The 21,206-nt window shown below is 37.3% G+C and overlaps 1 protein-coding gene across 25 annotated transcripts in view; it reads right to left on the reverse strand.

Moving 5' to 3' along the window:
* Window positions 1-1,445: 1,445 nt before the first annotated feature.
* The window catches only part of KCNMA1 (potassium calcium-activated channel subfamily M alpha 1), a 438,776-nt gene continuing 419,015 nt past the window's right edge, over window positions 1,446-21,206 (reverse strand). For 7 of the 25 annotated variants that reach the window (XM_069863457.1, XM_069863453.1, XM_069863456.1 and 4 more), the window contains 5 exons: window positions 13,923-14,117; window positions 12,272-12,390; window positions 10,178-10,402; window positions 8,081-8,109; window positions 1,446-2,205 (listed from right to left, as the gene is read on the reverse strand). In XM_069863457.1, coding sequence (XP_069719558.1) covers window positions 2,054-2,205; window positions 8,081-8,109; window positions 10,178-10,402; window positions 12,272-12,390; window positions 13,923-14,117 — 720 coding nt within the window. In that variant the 3' untranslated portion in view covers window positions 1,446-2,053. Of the gene's footprint in view, window positions 2,209-7,967; window positions 10,403-12,271; window positions 12,391-13,922; window positions 14,118-21,206 lie in introns of those variants that run through there. The other 18 variants (XM_069863466.1, XM_069863455.1, XM_069863448.1 and 15 more) reach the window with 4 other exon arrangements.

Below are 21,206 nucleotides of genomic sequence, written 5' to 3' on the forward strand. Positions count from 1 at the left end.
TGGAATATTTTCAACAATCCAATTTTACAGATACTGTATTAACAATTCTGATTATTGTCTTTAAATAGCTATTCTACAAAATGTAACAACAAAGTAGTCACAGTCCAAGAAGTCACTCCAGAATAAAGCCTATTAGGTGTTAGTATCATTATATTTGTACTGCAGCCAGTGGACAAACATTAAAGCTGAGATAGTTTAGATTAAGTGTTGGATTATATAGTGGACATCATTGTTTTCACGATAAATTCATCTGCTTTGTATCTGTTTGAGTCACTGATATTTCTCTAATGATAAACGTACCACAGTATGCTTTATTGTGGTGTTTAACAACTCTGCAAAATTACAAAGCCTAAAATTAAATTGCACAATGAAAATCGGCCTCTCCCAATGACTGGGTCCTATGGTTTTGTTTTAATCCTTATTGGCATAGGCTTTTCTTTGTGGTTTTGGTTTGTTGTTTTGGGTTTTTTTTTGTCTTCACACAGTTGTGTCAGATGTTGCTAATTTGAGATTGAGAATGTTACTAAGTCATTTAGAACATCAAATGTTTAGGTGGATATATACTGCAGCACAGATATGAAACATCGCATTTCTGTCTGATGGCTATAAAGCTCATTGGCAACTTTGTGACGCTGCTGACACAAAAGGCACCTATTGAAGGCCTTTTGTAAGTTATAATAAATACATTCATTACTTTTCTTTTTATTTGGTTATTACTGTAGTTTTATGTGTGGTGTCCCAGCAAAGTGAAAATAAAATGAACAAAAAAAAAAATTGACCACTAAAATAAGACATTGTTTGGTGCAGAAATTAACTGATACCAGCATGTTGTGAGATGCTGAAGTTAAACCAGTTTTTAGCCTGGTCTGAACTCACTGAAAGAAGATTCAATGTGCCTTTTACCAAAGTATGAGCTATCATTAAAGTGCAAATACATGGACCTAAAACTGCTATAGGTTTAAGAGGAGTGTGAATCAAATAAACAAGACTGATGCAAGGCCATCAGCATTTTTTAAGTAAGGAACTAACAAAATATGGTGGATGAGAAAGTTTAGAACTTATTATTTCATGCACTATTTATGCACAGTGGATTAAAGCACTGTACCACATGGCAAAAGAAGAGGAATTGCCAAGCTTACCTTCCAGGAATTTGCAACTGTTGATGCCTAATGGGAAGCAGAGTGGAATTGCCAGATTTGCCATTTGTAGCAACTGTTGACGAGCACCTTATCTACATGGCCCTCATTTTAGGGTGGAGATGTTCACTATGTTAGTGTTTCAGGAGGTTACTGAGGATGCTGGGCTTCCGTGTGTGCGTGCATGGGGGGGTGCTCTGTGTGTGTGTGTGATCTTAACACAACTGGTAATTAAGATGATCTGCATATGGAAAAAAAACAAGGGATACTTCAGGAGAATGTTATGCATATAAAAATATGACTTTCAACTTTGAAAATAAATAAGTTCCATTTATTAAGAGCTGGTGTCAATGCTGAACAAAATACACATCCTCCAGTAAAGAAACATTTTGGTGAACTGTTGTCTCTTTTTTTTTCTTTTCTTTTTTTGATTTACTAAAATACAAGTTGGACCTTTTTTTTCTTTTTGTAAATATATCATTTGTCTCCCTTAATTACATGTCCTTATAGCTGTGACCATCATTCTCCTTTACGCCAAAGACTGAGGTGGTTGTTTTTTCAATTCTTAGGAGTCTGGCCACATACGCAGCTCTTTTTTTTTTTTTTAAGGGAAAATACTTGACAATGAAAAAAAAGAAAAATATATTTTTTTCTAATAAATAAAAATAATTTAAAATGCTAGAGGCTATACATGACTAGTTTTGATTATGTTCATTTATAAATGAAATAATAGTTTCCAAAATACATGGAAGCAATATTAAAGGCAGACAAACGAAGATCTGTCTACTTTATTTTCCCATTAAGTTTGCCCTTCTTAACTTCTCCATCAGCGGTTCACCATGTAAGAGGAATAAATGTCACATCACCATTCATGAAGTTTGTCAGGCTTTAAAAAAATAGTTCTGGCCTCGAAGGAGTCAACATTCATCTTCAACTTCTCTGATTGGTGGTATCAAGCTGCTTGTCGATTTATATTGATTGATCTGATTTGCCATGTGAGTGCTCATGGGCTTGATTTGAATGTTTCTGGGATAGGCATTATCCGGCTCATCTGTAAACCATTTCTTTTCTGCTAAGGAGCAAAATGGGTAGAGACAGAATAAGGAGGGAAAATGAGAGTTTGGATTAGTGAAGCGCATATACACATAAACACCAAAAAAAATAAAGAAAAGGAGGGGGGAGCAGTCAGTAAACTTTATCGTGAAAAGGCAATCAATAGAAGATGACTTTGAATAATTGCTAGCGGTACAGTGCATTAGATTAATATCTCTGAAAATACTTTTCATGAAAGGAGGATGACATGTTTGCAGATTTGATAGTTGCAGCTAAAGGAAGCTGCCAATATGCTAATTTGCTTGTGGAATGTAAGAGAACTTTTTTTCATGCTCAGGTGAACACCCTTGGACGCATTTATCGGGAAAACGATACAAATAAAAGGCTAAACCGAGAAGCCAGGGAGCGCAGATGGGATAAGGGCAATGCAGAAGAGAGCGCACGAGTCCATATACAGAGGAGAACCTAAAGCGTCAGAAGCTCTTATGGACCATTTCAGGTAGTCACTACCATTGGCTCAGAAATTGTACAGCAAAATGTAGAGAAGAACTCTCCACAGTTGGTATTAGAATAAATAGGGCTTGTGTTCATGCTGCCAGATGTCCGCGTTCCTGCATGCGGTGGCCATTATATTGCTACTTAGCAACCTGGCTGCTTCAGCACTGCAGAACTCTCCAGTTTGGGAAGGGGAATGGATCATACCTGATGACTGTAGTAGGGGCTCAAATTAATCCTGAATGGGTTGGTAGTGATACATGACAGCAAAGGAAACAAGAACTTAAAGGAATATTAAAGGAGGATCTATTCCATTTATGTCTTTGGGTAGCGTCTGTTTCCTTGATCACAGGAAGAAACCCTGAATTGGGGTGGGCTGGGAGAAATGAGGGAGGGTGTCAGGATGCTGAAAGACTGCAGCATTCCCTAGCTGCTTATGATTGTAACCACTTTACTGCACTGTTCTTAAGCAGATGTGGACAAAAACTTCATAAAAATTCACAAAAGGAAAAGAAAAAAAAAAAAGCCATTTTTTAGAGAGCCATTATTGCTGTCATTTTTAATTACAGGTGTGCAACCTTGCAAGATGGCACCATTCAAAGACTTAGAAAACCCTGGTCTTAGTGTGGCTGATGGCTATCAGGTGCTTGTGCTTTGAGAAGGATTGGTGAAGGGGGTCTCCATTCTTTCCCTCCTTCCCCAAATTCCAGAGGTGAGTGTGCAGAGCAGTGAGCACAAATGGTTCTGGGGATGGGATTCTGCAACTGGGGCACATCGGAGCCCCTGCCCTTGCATGTACACACCACTGCTCATTCCAATGGGGAACCCAAAATGCTTCAGAAGCTTTCGTGTATCATTTGCATAACTTAAACTGCCAATTTTGCTTGCAACTGAAAGGCTACTATATCTGGGCTGGAATCAGGGCAAGAGTAGAAGTAGTGCTCATTTTAAATCGCTAAGTAAATAAATACAAATTAACAAAGTAAAATCCACCTCCGAAACCTAAGGACAGAGTACAAAAGCTGAGGAGGTTAAGCAATGAATATAAACTGCAAGACCAGGAAAAATAAAGGACAACTGCCTGGGCTTAAATGCGTAAAAATAAGAACTAGCTTCCAAGTTAGAGGCTCTAAAGAAGTGGACTGATTACCAGTATTACTGGACTTCTTGGTCCCTTTCATGAATATGAAATTCAAATATTTATACTTTAAGTGGATTTTAAGCATTTATGTGCAACACCCCACCTTCTGACAACAACCTCCAAATTCATGAGGGTTCAATCCATCTTCTTTTTTCAGATATATTGGTTAATTCTACTTTGCTTTTTAGAAAAAAATTATATTGGGGAAAAAAGGAATCATAATAATTACAGAATCATGGAATGGTTTGGGTTGGAAGGAAACTTAAAGCCCATCCAGTTCCAAACCCTGCCTTGGGCATGGACACATCCCACTGGATCAGGTTGCTCCAAGCCCCATCCAACCTGGCCTTGAACACCCGGAGGGATGGGGCAGCCTTGACATCCCTGGGCAACCTGGGACAGTGCCTCACCACCCTCATTGTGAAGAATTTCTTCCTAATGCCTAATCTAAATCTTCCCCCTTCCAAGTCAAAACCATTAATTATTAGTAGGTTATTATTGAAGGTAAACAGATCGTTTTCTAAAATGTATTTTACTTCTTTCTAAAATACTCATTTGCAATCAGGGCAAATGGTTCCTTGGCCCCTTAAAGTTGCATAAGTCTGAACAATGTTCAATCTCTCATCTTGCTCTCTCTCTCTTTCTTACCTATTATAATTAAGTTCCCTTTGATTTGAACAGATTGGACGATAGGAATTCATAATGTTACATCCTGCACACAGAACCTAACTGATTAAGTGCTTTAAATTATTCTTCCTGACAGAATGATAAAGTTACAATCTGTTCAGAGATGATCTACAGCTTGCCAGACTCCTACCGCTTCTTTCTACATTCATTTATCTTTTTGTCAAGCAGTTAAAAAAAAAAAAAGCAAGCCTCAATTCCATAGATCTTTTAAAGTCATCAGAACATCTGAATTATTAATGAGACTTTAAGGGAATGGTTCCTGATGGGGGCTGCTTTAAGAAAGGTTGTAAGGGAAAAAAAAAAATCCAGGAATGTGTACACATCAAAATAATTTCAGCTCCATTTAAAAAACCATTTAGTTCAAGTGTGACACATGAACCATTATGCATTTGTGGAAACCAATTTTATGTGATCTACGATTAAACTAACCTTTCAGAGAGGTGTAAAGTGTGATGGTTATCATGTTTTAAAAGCCTTGCAAGATCACATAAACAATTTCAAACTAACAGTTTTCTAATGGTTTGTGTTTAAAATGATTTTGAGGCAAGTTAAGCACTGTGAACTTTTATCTCTGCCTTTTTTTTTTTTTAACATATGGTGCACAAACTTTCCTTACACACAGAACTTAGTATAAGTTAATTCAATCTCAGAGCACGAAAGGGGAGAACCATGTCAGTGCTAAGGATCAGTGATGAACTGCACTGGGTTTCTCAGTAGTCAGTGTAAAGTACTTCTGTCTCCCCTACTTCCTCTGGAATTCTCAAAAAAAGACAATTATTTATATGTTAATCTTTCCAATAAAACTCCTATCTAGAGAGCTGAGCTTTAAAAAGACACCATTGAGTCTCCTTTTGCCTGGCAAGTTATAAACACAAATACAGAAAATAAAAAATAAACACAGAAACTGATAAGATTCTTATTTCTTTTGTTCTTTACATTTCTTTTTTGGCAGTGCTGAAGCCTTGATCCAGGCATTACCAACTCCAGCACAAAATGCTTGTACCCAGCTTTGTACCTTTCCTGTTTATTTTCTGCTGTTAAAATAATCTTTGACCACAAAATGATGAATCTCCAGTGCAGATCCACTGCCCTCTATACTTACCATGGGAACATAAGCGTGACACTCCTTGTCTTTACTGTTGGCTACTAACAGTTACTAAATGTCCTCTTCAACCCCTTACACACTTTTCTGTCTTTTCAGTTAGGCTCACACTCTGACTTTCAGGTCTTCCAAAGTCTTAGCAGAGATGTTTACTTATCTTAAACAAACTATTTACTCTTTCCTTTAAATCAGCCCAGAAACCCCTTTTTAAGTCTTTATATTTGTTATATTCGCTAATGCTTTTTAATTTCTCTGTCAGGTTCAGTCTGTTTCTCTCCCTTTTATCCATACACATCCTTACCATATGTATTTCTATGTTACAGCGAGAATAAGGATTTTATCTTATTGTTTTTAAGAGCTGTTCAAGAGAGTTCCTGATCTTCCCACACTATTTGATGGGCTTCGCTTTGACAGCATAACCTGGGAGATGCTGGAACAGGTAGGTAACTTCATGTATCAGAAAGCAGAAAACATTTACTTTCCTCTGAATCCCCTGTGTTGGCAATGGGCTATTGGCATCCCAATGTGTCCACAAAGCTTATAAAGGCTTCATGCTCTTACTGCTAATGAATACAAATTAACATCTTGTGTTAGACTGTTCCCTGCAGCACAAAAGATATAAATAATTAAGGTAAAATGATCAAAATACATATTTCTTCAACGGGTGTAGCAATTCACTCCAACAGGTCCTTTAAAATTTCTGTTATTAATTCTGGACAAAATAATCCCATTTGAAACTGTAATAGTGAAACAGCCTGTCTTCTGAGCAGAGGCAAAGTACAAGCTAAACATGATACGAAGATCTACTACATTTGTATTCTCACCGTAATCCCAGGTTACAATTGTTTTAAACATGTTTTTTACCCCTTTTGTGACACCTGCAGTCTCAAACAAGTCTGTATATGTGCCTCCACCTCTACAGTGAACTTAATTTTAGCTAAGCTGAAAATTCTCCCATTGAATTCCTCCCTGTATGAGAAAAAAAAAAAGAACATTTCCTCACACACCTGCTCAGCAATTCTTTGTTTGGCAGATGAGTATTTTACATGGAGCAGGCAGTAAGTAATTTGCAGGGAGACAGAGAGAAGAAACTGTTCTTACTCTCTGAGGTCTTTATTTGGCTCCAAGGCAACTAAAGTTTTTGGAAAAAAATGCTATTCTAAACTTGCTTTTGTTGATTTTTTAATTTTTTTAAACTTACTTTTGACAATGGGAATTTCACTGGAAAATGCCTGACTCTGCCATTTTAGGCCAATTGGAGCCCATGCACAGAGCCTGCAGGTTTGCTAGATGTGATTTAGTGCCAACATTCACATCAACAAAGTTACTATAATCTCATTTCCATTATAGAAATCATGCTGGAACTGGGGTAAGTGGTAAGACCTGCACTTTAAGCTCTGAAATGTCATCTCTTGACATTGATGTAGCTTTTCCACTTCCAAAAACTAACCAGGGCAGTTACTAAGAATGTTTGACCTGGGATAGGTTTATGCACAAATGAGAGTTTTCCTGTTACTTTTCAATAAAAAACACAACATAGTTGATTTAACCATTCCTCTACTTGTAACGACCAACCTCCCAATTCCATTACTATGTCCATAACAGAAAATCTGCATCACTGTAATAAAATATTTGATCAATTTCAATGTGAAAATTGCACATCCTATAACTAAAAGTCAAAACTTTAAGACTTCCGACTTTAGGACAGAAGATGGAGGAGAATTAGTCTTCAATATGACTAAAAGAATTCAGATTTGTATCCATACTAGATATTCCTTGTCTGCTGCTCACAAAGTTGCTTCTCTAATATGCACTGTTTATATTTTTCTATTTGTAATGCACAGTTATACAAATACTGTATTTTTTGATAAAATCATTATGGTAGTATGTGACAAGTGGCTTTATATTAACACCCTTCCTTCCTTTGTTAAATGGAAAACAGATAAAACATTAATGGAAAAGTATTTTGGTGTCAAAGCCACTAACATTCTTCCAAAATGCATAACTGCTCTCAACTATCTTCAGTCAATATTGCCAACATAAAAAGATGCTCATGAACATACACGGGAGACAAGGGAGTAGGGAGGGGAAGGGAGCAAAGGGATTGGAATGAGGAATGGGAAATTAAAGTAATGTCTGCACCGGGGTAGGCATCTTCATTGAGCAGGAACCTGGGTGCTTACAAAAGAACACATGCAATTAGAAAGGCAAGCAGATGAGAGGATAAAAACCAGGGTTGAGCAACAGCAGCAGCAGCAGCAGCAGCCAGTTTTAATTCTGGTTTTGAGGGAAAAAAAAAAGGCAAAAGAAAACCAACAAAACAACCAAACAAACAAACAAACCAATAACTGAATAAAGATTGTAACTATTTTTCTTTTTTTAATTTCACAACTTTTCACAAGGACAAAGTTATAGAAGGAAACCCACAGCAGTTGCTAGGTCATGCAGAACCATTAATAGTCATACCTTGGCCCATTCTATTCATCCTTGTTGCACTTTAGAAAAAGAAGTAAGCTATGTAAGTTTTACAATGCTTTTAAACTGTCGTATTCCTGTTGAGCACTTTAACTGGCACATCCTTGTAGTAGTAAATATTCTTAGGGCAAAACACGATAACTTTCTTTGCAAAAAGGAAACACATGAATTTGTCTTTATGATGAAGAGCAACTGTAATAGACTCATTTGTAGGGACGCATCCATAATTTGCAATGTATTTCACTGATAGGACTTACAGCTGCATTTGAATGCGCACACACAAATGTACTGTATTCCAATCGTTACGCTTTGCACTGCATAGCAGGACTCTCCGCAGCCTGCTTAGATGGTTCCAGGTTTTGTCAGTAAAAGTGCTTGGCTTCATTGTCAATTCACACAGCAAGCAAATCTTCAAACTCATCATGCTTGGGGAAGGGAAAGGTAGAAAACAACACTAACCATAAAAGCACCTTGTCTGGGTTGGCAGTTACAATGCTAATCGCTCCCACATCCCAAGATTTGTTCTCTATCTGCATGCATTCTTGCCGGGCAGCCAGGGAAGGTGGTCTGTGTTTCTGGCCTCCAGAAACTTCAGGAAACTCTTCCTACCATCTAGAACTAGTTCTCTATTTCAAAAGGTTGGCATTTCAATTAAAAAAAAAACAAAAAACCAAGCTTGAAGTATTATTTCTGTAGCTCTGTAGGATAGGTTCCTTTCCACTAGTTTATTTAATTCCCTGCCCCAGGTTTTGTTTGGCTAAGTGTGACTGGTGAGACTCTGCAAGAACCAAACTCCAGCAAGTGCCTTGAATATGATGCCTCAGCACAGTGATTCTTTCCACCTGAGCCATCTTGTTCTGCCTAATGGCTGCCTGGGCCACAGCACCTTCCCTTCCCAAAGGGGAGAGACCTTAAAGGCACTCAGTTGTCTTCCCCTGTATTCCTGTGTACTGGCACGCACCTGGGAAAAGAACCAGCTAGAACATGGAGCAGGTTTTCTGGAGGCTCTCCTCCTATCAGGCCTCCTGTTGGAAGATTTATACCACCACTCTCGCTTGAAAAAGTTAAACTACCATCTGGGGAAAGGAACAAAGTCCCTCAAGATCTGATACTTAAGCACAGAAAAATGCTTGCTCTTTTCTGAACATTATTTATTCTGTACATAAGGTGACTAATTCACCTTTTAAAGATGTAAAAGTCCCAGGAAGGCAGTTTTTAATGACTTACATCCAATATTTATGATACATATGGCTTTTTATCCCAAATGTCAAAAGTGGAAGAAAATATAGCTTTTCATGTGGTAGTATAAATAGACAGAATAATAATTTAATATGCAATTAGACGCTTACTAAACTTAAATTAAACCTTTGGAGTTTTACAACTCCATGCCCAGACAATTTCAGTGTTAAAGGGAAAAGACGCTATCTCCAAAACGCTAGTATTTTAGAGAAAGTCCTTAAACAAGCAGAAAAATCCCTGATCTTGCTTTGGTATAAAGCAGGTGCGTGGCAATAATCCAATACAAAGAGTTTAAGCCCTATACAATATAAGCCTTCAGAGTGAAAAATCAGTAGGTTTTTTTTTTTCCTCCCCAATGGCTTAGTTTTATAAGCTTCAAATACATGTAGCAACGCCTGTAAATGTGAATATAAAAAAACCTATCACAAGATATATCAATGCTTCTGCACTAAATGACTTTCTTTGTGTAACTCTGACATCAAGAGCAAGTGTTCATGTTAAATATACTCTATTTTCTGATATGTAGAGTAACTGCAGTGAGTTATTTATGTTTTCAGTGTGCCTATGGGTTTAGGATTCTTTTTTTCTCCCCTAGCATCATAAATAACTTTTTGGTCCGTCTGCTTTGTTGCTGTTGTGCTTAAGGGTTTTATGGTGGTGAAATAAAAATGACAATCACATGCACACTGTCATACATATGCAAAATACGTGTACAAAAAGGGAGAACTCCATGGGAAAACAGGGAACATTACTGCTGGAAACATTAACCAGGGAAAATGGGTGGTGAATGCAAGTTTCACACACAGTGGGAGCAGGTACACATATCAAAGTCTATCTTCCTGCACATACTTCTGTTTTTCCCGGGAATCCCTGGTCTTGGTGCGGTTAGGTCGGTTTGCTGTTGATGGGATGGAGTGAATTGATGAGCTCTTCTTGCTGGAAGAATAGGAGGAATGGGAGGAATGAGAAAGACTGGCCCGGGACTGGCCAGCGTTGTGGTCAAATTGCATCAAACAGAAGATCAAGTCTGTCGGCACAAGCTCAAATTCATAGGGTGGGTTTGTGATAACATAACTGGAAAGAAAGGAGAAAGAAAGAAAGGAAGAGAAAGCAGGTTTAAATTTGCACTAAGAAATTCCTTTCAGTGTTGTTATCTCATGAACACTTATCCAAATTTTTGTATTTCTGGTTCCTTCAGTGTGTACTTAATCTTAGCTCACGTAATACCCGTTATGGTTAAGGACCTTCTGATGTCAGATATCACTTTTTGTAAGTTTTTTTGTTGCACAGACATACTGTCAGAGTAGGATGTTCTTCAAGTGAACCACATCGTAATTTTTAGAGAACACAGCACACAAATCACCCTCCCTTCTCTAGCTGCACCATAATGCAATGACTCAACAGATTTACATATTGAAAAAACTCTGTAACACACCCACCAGCAATAGTCTTTAAATGGAGGGCTGAAAAGTAGGAGAGGAAGATTTTAGTTGCAGATATACTGCAACATAAATGTACTGTATATTTATTAAATATTTAATACTGTCAGCAGAGCAAGGGATATAATTATTTGTTTGGATTGTGACTGTACATAAAATATGCTAAAGAAATCATATCAGCAATTTGCAGTGAGGTTAATTTTGTTCATTCATTCCACATATACAGTCATGGCCTCAAAGAGCATTTGTAAAGCGAAGTCTGCACAATCAAGAATGTAGCATTGCCAAGTATACACCACAGGCCTGAAATAAAAACTCTATCAATCACAAGAATCCTCACCTTCAACAAATCCCCTTTTGAGGTAAGAAGGGTTTATAGGCCCTGCTGCTACGTTTTTTCATACACGTGAAAAACATATTTGAGCAATGCAGTCGGCATTGTCTCTTCCAAGCAAGAAATGTGGAGAAATAGATCACAAAGCTCACAATGTCTTTTCAAATCAATTCACTGCTCGAAATAATCATAGCATGGTTTGGGTTGGAAGGCACCTTACAACCCATCCAGTTCCAACCTCCCACGGGATCTGGTTGCTCAAAGCCCCACCCAGCCTGACCTTGAACACCTCCATGGGTGGGGCAGCCACTGCTCTGGGAAACACAAGAAATCTGGTTTAGCTACCTCAGGGTCTGAAGTCACTTATTAATCCAACAAATAATACCAAATATAATATGTACAGTGTAAATCTAAACTGAAAGTATTTTTGTCTAGCCAGTTTGTCGAAATCCTTGGAGAAGAAACTGGTTTGGTGGGATGCAGGGTTCTTCAATGTCATTTTTACCCTATAATGCAGCTTTTTGTAGAGAATGAAACTGTAACAGATGGTAGATTTGTGGCAGTTCTGGTATGGGCTTGTGTGTGTATTTCTAGTAGGCACTTAATCAAGACACTTTTCAAGTAAGCTGCTAAATGGCCTTCAGTTTGCAAAGAGGTAAATGTGTCCGCTCTATTTAAAGCACTGAGGTCAGCTTTGGTGCTACTGAAGTAAAAAAGCAGCCCAGCCTACCAAGAGAAGACTTTCCATTTATTGGAAGAAGCGATGATTAGATACAAATAGTACCAATGGGAAGTCCATAGGAATATTTGAGCATGCATCAGAAAGAAAGTCTAGGTACTATAATTTAAATTGGTATCCAGGGGAGTGATGAAAGCAAATTGAAGTCCTTTCCTTGTATGCAAGCAGTGAATCATCATAAATCAAACAAGAGAAAGATACGCCCTGAAAATTTACTTTAATATTTTTTGATTAAAATTAACTGAAGACATGCTAGGATATCCAGCCCATGATTTAAACTCAGCTTAAGAGTCATCATGAAGCCCTTAAAGACTTAGCTTTTGTGACAAAGTTATATGAAAAATGGAGAAAGCTCTGGTTTTAGATTTATTACAGGCACTGTGATCTTCCTCACTGAGAAGGCTGAAGATGTTCTAAAAGCCTGGACTTACCGTTTAGTGCACTGGCTGGGAGTACTTAGATGTGCATCCCTTAATCGATAAATTCCAAAGCAAAGCATGTTGTATGTTTTCAGTGCTTTACAAAATAGATCTCCATAACAACCTCCATCCTAGGAGAAAGAAAGGGGCAGGGGGGAGGGGAGAAGAGAGAGAACAGCACATTTTTTCCTTTCTTTTCTCTGTTAACGCAATGTCAGGGAACAGGATTTTCAGTACAAGCCTGCACAAAAAGGCCAATGTATAGACAGCCAGTTGCTGGTCACAAATGAGAATCTTTTACCCAGGGAAATAACTAATTTTCTTTAAGCTGGAAATATAAATTTTGGTACCAAACAATGCATGTCCTACAAATTATACCAACTGTAGTAGTAAAATAGTTATTATTTTTGACCCTTTTTTTTTGTAGTAGTCATACTGTAATATTGAAAAATTAATTCACTGGGAAGCACAAGAGAAATTCGAGTTCTGAGGGCTTAACAGGATAATAAAATATCCATCATTTAAAAGTAATGATTAAATGAATGCTATTTTTCATAAATAAAAAAATGTTTTGATTAGCAAAAAAAAAAGTTTTGATTTGGTGATTTGTAGGTCTAAAATATTGATTCTTAATGAATGACGAGTGGTAACGCATTCTACCTTCACTGATGTAGTGCCATTGAGGGTCTGGTGAAACAGCATTTTGAAGATTGGTATTGCTTGTTTCATTTGAAAAGCTTGCATTGCATGCCCAAGTGTTTTGATGAGCTCTTAGTCTTGGCTATGAATTGACTTCTACATTAACTGAAAGGCTCTTTACTTCTATCTGTGACCTCTCACCACCCTTACTCCTTAAACTGAGATTCTGTCTTATTTCTCTGAATAAAGCTGCTCTGTTCTTTTTGAACTAAGCTGGTGAACACACGGCTGACTTACGAAATATCAAATCATACGTCATCCTCAAAGCAAAGTAGATGCTTTGGGATTCAGCTCAAGATTACAAGATTTGTTCCAGAAAACATTTCTAGATGCTTATCCAAATGCACCTTTTTTAAAAGATGGTTTACTTATTGGATTTTATTGGGTTTTTCTTCAGGTTGTGTTTTTGTTTTGCTCTTAAGACAATGGAGTGAAATGTTAGAAAATTAGGATTTCAAAAGAATTTTAGTGTTTCCAGAAACAGCAGAAAACAAATCTTATAGCTATGTTTTCAAGCTAATAAGCATGTTTTAAGGAAGAACTGTAAGCTCCATGGAAAGACTAAATAAGCTCATCAAAATCCAATGAAGGTATCAATATTACTCATGTTTACAATGTATTATTATTAGAATGGTTATATCATAGAATGCCTGGTTGGAAAGGACTCAAGGATCATCTGGTCATTCTAGTCAGCTCATCCATCTCTTTAGCTGACAGCAAAGAGCCACCACAGGATTTTCCCCATTAAATATAGAGGCAAGGAGTTTGAGAAGTCATATCACTTCTTACAAAGGATAAGAGCTAACCTGGCACCCTGTGCTGCAAATTGTCAAACAATCCAAAAGCTCTACTAAATCAAATAATATAAATTATATGCTAATTAAGAGAGATTTTTAATCTAGTCTGCGAGAAAAGAAATAGACTGCAGACCAGCCTTGGTCCTACATTTCCCTTATGATCTTACCCCTAGGTCTGCGAACGGCCCATCATACAAAGCCAACTGAGCAACTCGACACCTGTCCCTGTTTGCAAGTGTCTGGGGTGTGCTGTAACCTCCTCTCAATGCGTTTTCCTCAGCAATCAGTGCTTCCAGCTCTGGTGTGGCTCCTCCTGTTACCAATGTCCGTATCAGGGTGAGGATATTGTCATTGAAGTATGTCTGCAGAGATAAAAGAAAGCTCTTTAAGCAAACACCATTAAAGTCACAACTGAAGACATCCAAATTACAACTTTTCTGGGTTTCTGCTGTTTAAAGTTCTCAGCTGTCTCTTCAAATAATTTTATATAGAAAGTGAAAAGACAGCAGCCTCCAATTACTCTATTTTCTTCTATCCCATTAGGCTCCTATACTAGATCCTGTCTTTTAAACACCAATTCAGGCTGATTTTTATTAAAGTACAAAAATTTGAATGATTTATGTTTCCTATAATTGGTGTTAGTAGTGATGCAATGACTGCTTTCCTTCTCATTGCCTTCGTGTCTAATAATGGGCTTTAGGACATGTAATTGTAAAATTCAGACCACATTTAAAGCTTACACAGGCTAGATTGCCTTTTTACTCCTGTCACCAATTCGTTGGGGAGCTGCCTTTGTGCTGCAAATGTCATTACTTATTACTGTGGCTGGACTCTAGCAGTCTAACCGATGTATTGTACTAAACATCTTATTACGAGACTTGACAGTGTTCAGACATAAGCATGTATCAATTAAACATCTTGAGTTCATTCCAGATAAATGTATGATGAGTTTGGGATCCTGGTGGTCCTTTTAAAAAACTCTAGGGTATAGGGTAAGTGTGGTTTATTAGGGAAGACTTACTCCATACTGACATTTTGCCAGCATCTGTAGCATCGCTGGTCTGTCAGGCAAACAATGGGTATTTTAAATATTAATTTAATGCCAGATGAATGACTTCCAAGCTCACTTAAAAGTATACTGGTGTAGTTCAGAGATACTCAGTTAAATATCTTTAATGTAGTGTGCTGGGCAAAAAAATAAAACAACATTGAACAAAAAAAAGGAGATATCATGACTGACAATGTCCCTAATGTCTGTGTTTTCAGAAGCTTCGCAGTTGTGGGGGACAGAAGAGAAGAAAATGAGCTGAATGTAGAGTACACTGGATTTCTGAATTCCAACGCTAGATTTGTGACTTTTGTTGAACGTAGGACTTGGAACAAATGTCTGTAATCCAACCAAGTGAAAAAGAATAGTGGATTCTCAAACAGTGTTCATTGTCCAAAGATAATACATTTTAAATAACACTTTTCAATGAAATTCATTGCTCTATTCCTGTAATGTAATTGTATTTAATACATGGGTAAACTGAGGTACAGGTTGAAATACTTTATCCTGAGATCAAAAAGCAGAACTAGCTTCCTGTCCATGTTACTTTGATATTCTTTCTTTGTATAATGAAATTTCAGTTTTATTATTCACTTCAGGTGACAGATAAAACAGGAGAAAATGAATTCTGCGCAGCATTTTTTCACTGTTACACTGAAGCTTTGTAACTTCAAGCTTCTCTGCTTATTTCCATAGGCATATGTGGCATTCAACTGTTGACTAAATTAAAATGAGAGGAGCATATTGCCATTGTTCTACATGCCCTAAAGCAAATATTTGCATCTCATCAGCCCAAATTATTTTAAATTAGCCCAGGTAAGGCACTACATATTTTAAATACAAGGTGTACTAAAAAGACTTATCCAACATCAGCAAGGGTTCAGGAAGATTCAGTTAGTCCAAAACAGCCAATTTTAACTTAGCTCTTACATATGTGGATACACTGTGTAACAATTCAAGTGTAATACTCAAACCTTTCTTAACATATGGACAAATCAATGTGACCCCTTGCAGGAGCGCAAGTATGGAGTGAATCCATGATATTTAATAGGAATTGCCATAGTGAGAGAAAGACATTCAGACGTAGTTGTTCGTTCTTCAACTAATTCTTCATTAATGTCATAGAATCATGGAATGGTTTGGGTTAGAAGGGACTAACCAGAGATCACCCAGCTCCAACCTCCCACTGGATCAGGTTGCTTAAAGCCCCATCCAACCTGGTCTTGAATACCTCCAAGGCCAAGGTAGGTGTTCCTGAGGTGAGAATCAGAGTTGCCCTCTTCAGCAACTTTTCCCACTGTGCTATACTTTTCCAACATGGAAGTACTGGGAATAAAAAAATCAGCATTGTTTAGTCTTTTTTCTTAGCCTTTGTTGCTGTATACGATATACCACTCAGAACTGAAATAATTAACAGAGTTCCTTTGCTCCTGCAGTTAGGCAGCATTGCTACTTCACACCAGTTTCATGTATATAAAGCCCAGTTCTGCCAGATCTAGAGGCTGAAGGCACTGTAACGGTAGAAGCTGGAATAGCCTCTTCAGTAAAAATGTGCTTCAGCATATTCTATACAGCAAGTTAGGCAATTTCCTGCAGTAGTATCTTTTCTTATGCTTTGCCCACTCTTTTATTCAGTTTTTTAAATTTTTTTTTCTTCTCTAAGTAGCGTTATTTAGTATTACTCAAAAATACTATTCTCAGTTTTACATCTATAAATCATGACAGGAGCACATGAAACAAAAGCTATCTTTACTGGTGACTTTTCAAGTCTGGTTTACAATGAGGCCAACTATCGTAAAAAACGTTGTACTAATCATTTTATTACTCTTTAAGAGGTATCTTTAGGCCAGACTTCACTGGTTTGCAACTTTTTCTCTCTTTAGTCTGCAATTCAAATTATAGCAACTATAGCCAAAATCCAAGATTTTCACACATATACCCTTAAGCTCATCAGAATTTTGTACTGTGCAAGTGCACAATTACCCCTTGTTGTAAATTCAGCTGTCGCTCACCAGAGCATGATCTACTAAGGAATAATACTATGGTAAAATAGCTCATTTTTCCTACAGATCTCATATTAAACAGAAATGAAAGCAGTTGTAAAATAACATATCAGGTCAGGCACCTGTCCCAAATTCATTAGTATAAATAAAATAAAATAATATACCCTCTCACCCCCAGTGCAGTTAAGACACAATGGGCCCAATTCTGCCTTATGTCCTGTGCCAACCAGGAGTAGCTCTGGGAGCTACACACTATTATGAAACTGATGCAAATGAGAGAAGAATCAGGTCTATTGTCAATGGAACAGAATGCTGTCACCGGAGAAAGGCCTCCCACTGCTAGACAAATGTTAAGGCAAAGCTAAGACACTCACCAGCAGGGGAGGCAACATTTATCTTGGAACAATGGCTTAATTTGGGTTTTACACCATGACTGAGGTGGATGTCACTATTTAATCAGATGAATGAGTGTAGCCAAATGATGGGTTTTGATTTTGCCACCAATGAGTGCTAAGATTCCAACTTTCAGGATGGAGTGCTCTGGCATTTCCACCGATCAGACTGTGCCCAACCATAAGAAAGGAAGGATGGGTGGATAGGAAGCTGGAACTTGTCACCTTCTGCTAAACAGGGCTGCTTCCTCCTACACTAATATATTTAACACTCCTCAGAAAAAACCCATCTGTCCACACCTTCGATTGTCACAAAAATCAGACTCCTTTCATTACCTCTAGCCAGTTTAGAACTGGGAAACACTGTAAAGTCGAACTAGCTGCTATCTATTTCCTTTAGAATAATAATACACTGAAATTAATTTGAGAGCGATCTTCTACTTGCTCTGTGGGAGGGTACTTGGCCTGGATATGCCAGTACTTATAAGAAACTGATCTACAGAATGAGTTTGGAAAGGTGCTGCTGTACTTAAAGGAACAAGACACTTTCTAGTGATGGCAGTGAATCCCTTTTGTTGACTGTAAAATGACTTGTGTGCTGCTGCCACTAACTGAACGCCACACTGGACATCTGTATAACATCACCATAATCAGCATCTGGAAAGAGAATATGAAATAGGTGTTGTCCAAATACACTAAAAGAAGGAAATGCATCATAGACACCAAAACTGTGTAAAGAGTGAGGAAATTATCTATATATCTGAGCTAGCAGTGCCACCTAGCCCACACTCCAGAATTGTAGTGCAGCTCTTTCAGATGTTTCAGAGACACTTCCCTCTTTCTTCAATCATTTTTTAAAGTATAATTACCAGACTGCTTATGTTTTGCAGTTAATGCTGTCAAGGCTTTTAAACTAATTGGTCTTTTACAGAAAATTTAACTGAAAATTAGCACATCTTCTAATAACGTTGCTTTAACTTTAACAGTACTTTGCCTTTCATTTATAATTACTCTAAAATTGTCATTTTCCAAGTCATATCTGCCATTTTTTTTTTGTGTTTGCCAGTGTTTTTTTATGGATATCTTTTAAGAAGGCCCCTCCTTCACCACGCACAGTTTTTAATATTGCATTCAAACAAATATTTTAACTTGCTTTTCTTTTTCAGTTGGAGGAATTCTGTTGAATGCATTATGTATATCCAAACCTGGGGAAGGACAGAGCTAACATCAGTTACTTATACCAATAACAGACAGGCCTTTGAGACAGAATAATCAACACAAGAAAAGAAACAGCAGCATTTCACAGTGTTTGAAAATCTTTTTTGATTCTCAAATTATTGTCCAAACTTTAAAGAAGTTTGGGACACTTTAGGGTAAATGATGCTGCTTGCTAATCCCCTGAATAGACTTGCACAAAAAAATAGTGTTGGGTTTCAAACTGTCCATATCACTGATTAGAACAGTTTCTTTTTTATAATAATGGAACTGTGAGGATCCCCAAAGACGGCAGAACCCTTGAGTACGGGATATACAGAAAAGTTATTTTTAACTGTTGTCTACCATTCAGTGCTTTTGTTTATATTAAGAAGTAGAATTTAGTGTTACAGAATAAAACTGAAGACCTAAAGTTCTAGCACAAGGAAATAAATTCTAGAATATTGATTGCTAAACAGTAAAGTCTGGTTCCAGAGATCCCTGCCTCTAACGGCCACCAGTCCGATGCTACATCAAGTATATTGTCAGTGGCAGGCATGGGAGGGATGCCACCCTGCCAGAACTTCTGTGGTTCTCATAGCTACCATGCCAAATGGAATAATAGAGAAAGAAGCCAGCTGTTCAAACCTTTGAAGGTTCTGTATGTGGGTAAAACCAGTTTCCTTGCATGCACAGGGTTTTCTGGAATAACTATCTCAACAAGACCCAGAAAGGATGAAGTACTTCTCAAAAAAACTGCATTGCTTAACATATCCTATGTCATGTAACTTATTCATGGCTGAAGATAATCTTTTTTACAAAAACATCCACATTTTCTAAAAGATGCTTCCAATCGCGTTTTCTAATTGTGTTCAATTTGGTGATGACACTGTGCTTTGCTTTTCAGGAGCGACATCACCTTGAGACTGGCAGACTACATTTATTCTTTCCCTGCGTTTTTGCATATGTTGCAACAAAACAAATATTCATATATCATTACAGCCTCTGATGGAAGTAGATGTCCCTTCAAAGATGTAATAATGATGAGCTGGCACAATTTAACAATAGCCATTGCCACCCTTAAAACATGAACCATGCCTACAATCTTCACACACAGTACAATAACCCACTTTAACCAAAGCCTGGAGAGACCACTGTTACCAATGCATCAACAAGACAATGCAGTTTTGAGCTTGTTATTGTCTTCTGAGCAATGATCTCCAAACCGCTAAACTGTGAATCATATGCTTGGGGAATATATTGCCTTTGCTGCAGAGGACAAACTGTGTGTAGATAGCCTGTAGGTAGTATCTTGAAAAGTAAACTTCATTAAGCTTTTTATCTTGGAAATAAGAAAATAACAGACAATTTCAAATTTAAAATATCTAATACTGTCATCTCATAGGAAATAACACTAAACTAGCATTCAGATTTGAATCAGCAATGGCAACACATTTTCTAATCTGAATTTCATGAGTCAGGTTTAGTTCACTTTCTATATTAATAAAATTATATAAAAGAAAATAACAATGTAACACTAAAAATACTGTTCTATTCTTATTCCTCTTCCTCCTTTTCTTCTTCTTCTAATGCATTGTATATTTGTATCATAGACTATACACAGAATTTGCATTCCAGAGATATCAACCGGGATCATAAGTTGGAATTTTTCTATAAAAAATAAGCAGTAAAACCACCTGATTCACTAAGTGGATCAAACAATGAACTATATCCTTGTCTCAAAGTGAGCCGGCACAGGCCAGCACAGTGTGAATTCTTTCCTTCTTAGAGAATTCCTGTACAATTAATAGGATGAAAGCACGACCACAGATCTTACAATTTAGTTAGGATTTCAGGATTTCAGGTTCAGTTTGCCAATATTGGCTTGACCTTAGGCAGGATAAACAGAAGTTGGTCCTAAAAATATGTGCGGTCTAAAAAGGAAAAGAGATGATACAGTGCAAGTAGATTAGTTTTTTTTAGATTAGATTTTTTTAATTAGATTTAATTTAGATTAGATTATATTTAATTTAGATTAGATTTTTTTAATTAGTTAGATTTTTTTATTTGTGAGAAATACTCTTTTCCCTGGAGAAGTGGTGAAAGAATACATCTTCCTAAGAGAATAGGGATAGTAAAGGGAAAACATCTGACACATATTACACTTTCTGAAGGGTCAGGAAGAATTGTGCTTTCCCAACTCTTCACTAGGCCTTTAAGAGAAAAAAAGAGAAAATCATGCTGCCGCTGATCAGCAAAGTGGAGAAGGAAAAGACAGGATGGTGGACAATGCTAACCGACTGAATCCTTGGCTTGTCTCTTTGATTAGTATTTTATTTAAGTTAGAATTTTCTATTCTTGTTAACACAGTCTCTTCTCTGGCTTCAGGCTGCACAGTCCCTGACACATAATATGACCACTTAGATGTGAAGATGTTTGAAAAAAAGACTGTTTAAAAAAGAAAAGGGAGAAATGGAGGGGCACATTGTCAAAACTGAAAGTTAATAAAAGCTAGCAATAACTAAAAATATTGTGAGGGTTATATGATGAGGTCCAAGTCAAAATTTGTTAACAGTTGTGTTCCCCATATTTCTGTTATCCACATGATACATCCTTGCACAAGAAAGCAATGGTGTCCACAACATTTTGCTCTCTTTTTGTGGTGATGCCTGTGGCAATCAGACAAATTAACCCCACTTTGTCCAAGATTCTAGCAGTTCCCTACTGAACAACTCATTCAGGGACATTGATTTAGATATTAACTTGAGTAGATAAACACTTCTCAGCATAAGAATTTGGAACCTTCATGTTAGA

The sequence above is a fragment of the Phaenicophaeus curvirostris genome, chromosome 9 (assembly GCF_032191515.1).
Source record: "Phaenicophaeus curvirostris isolate KB17595 chromosome 9, BPBGC_Pcur_1.0, whole genome shotgun sequence".
Taxonomy (NCBI): domain Eukaryota; kingdom Metazoa; phylum Chordata; class Aves; order Cuculiformes; family Cuculidae; genus Phaenicophaeus; species Phaenicophaeus curvirostris.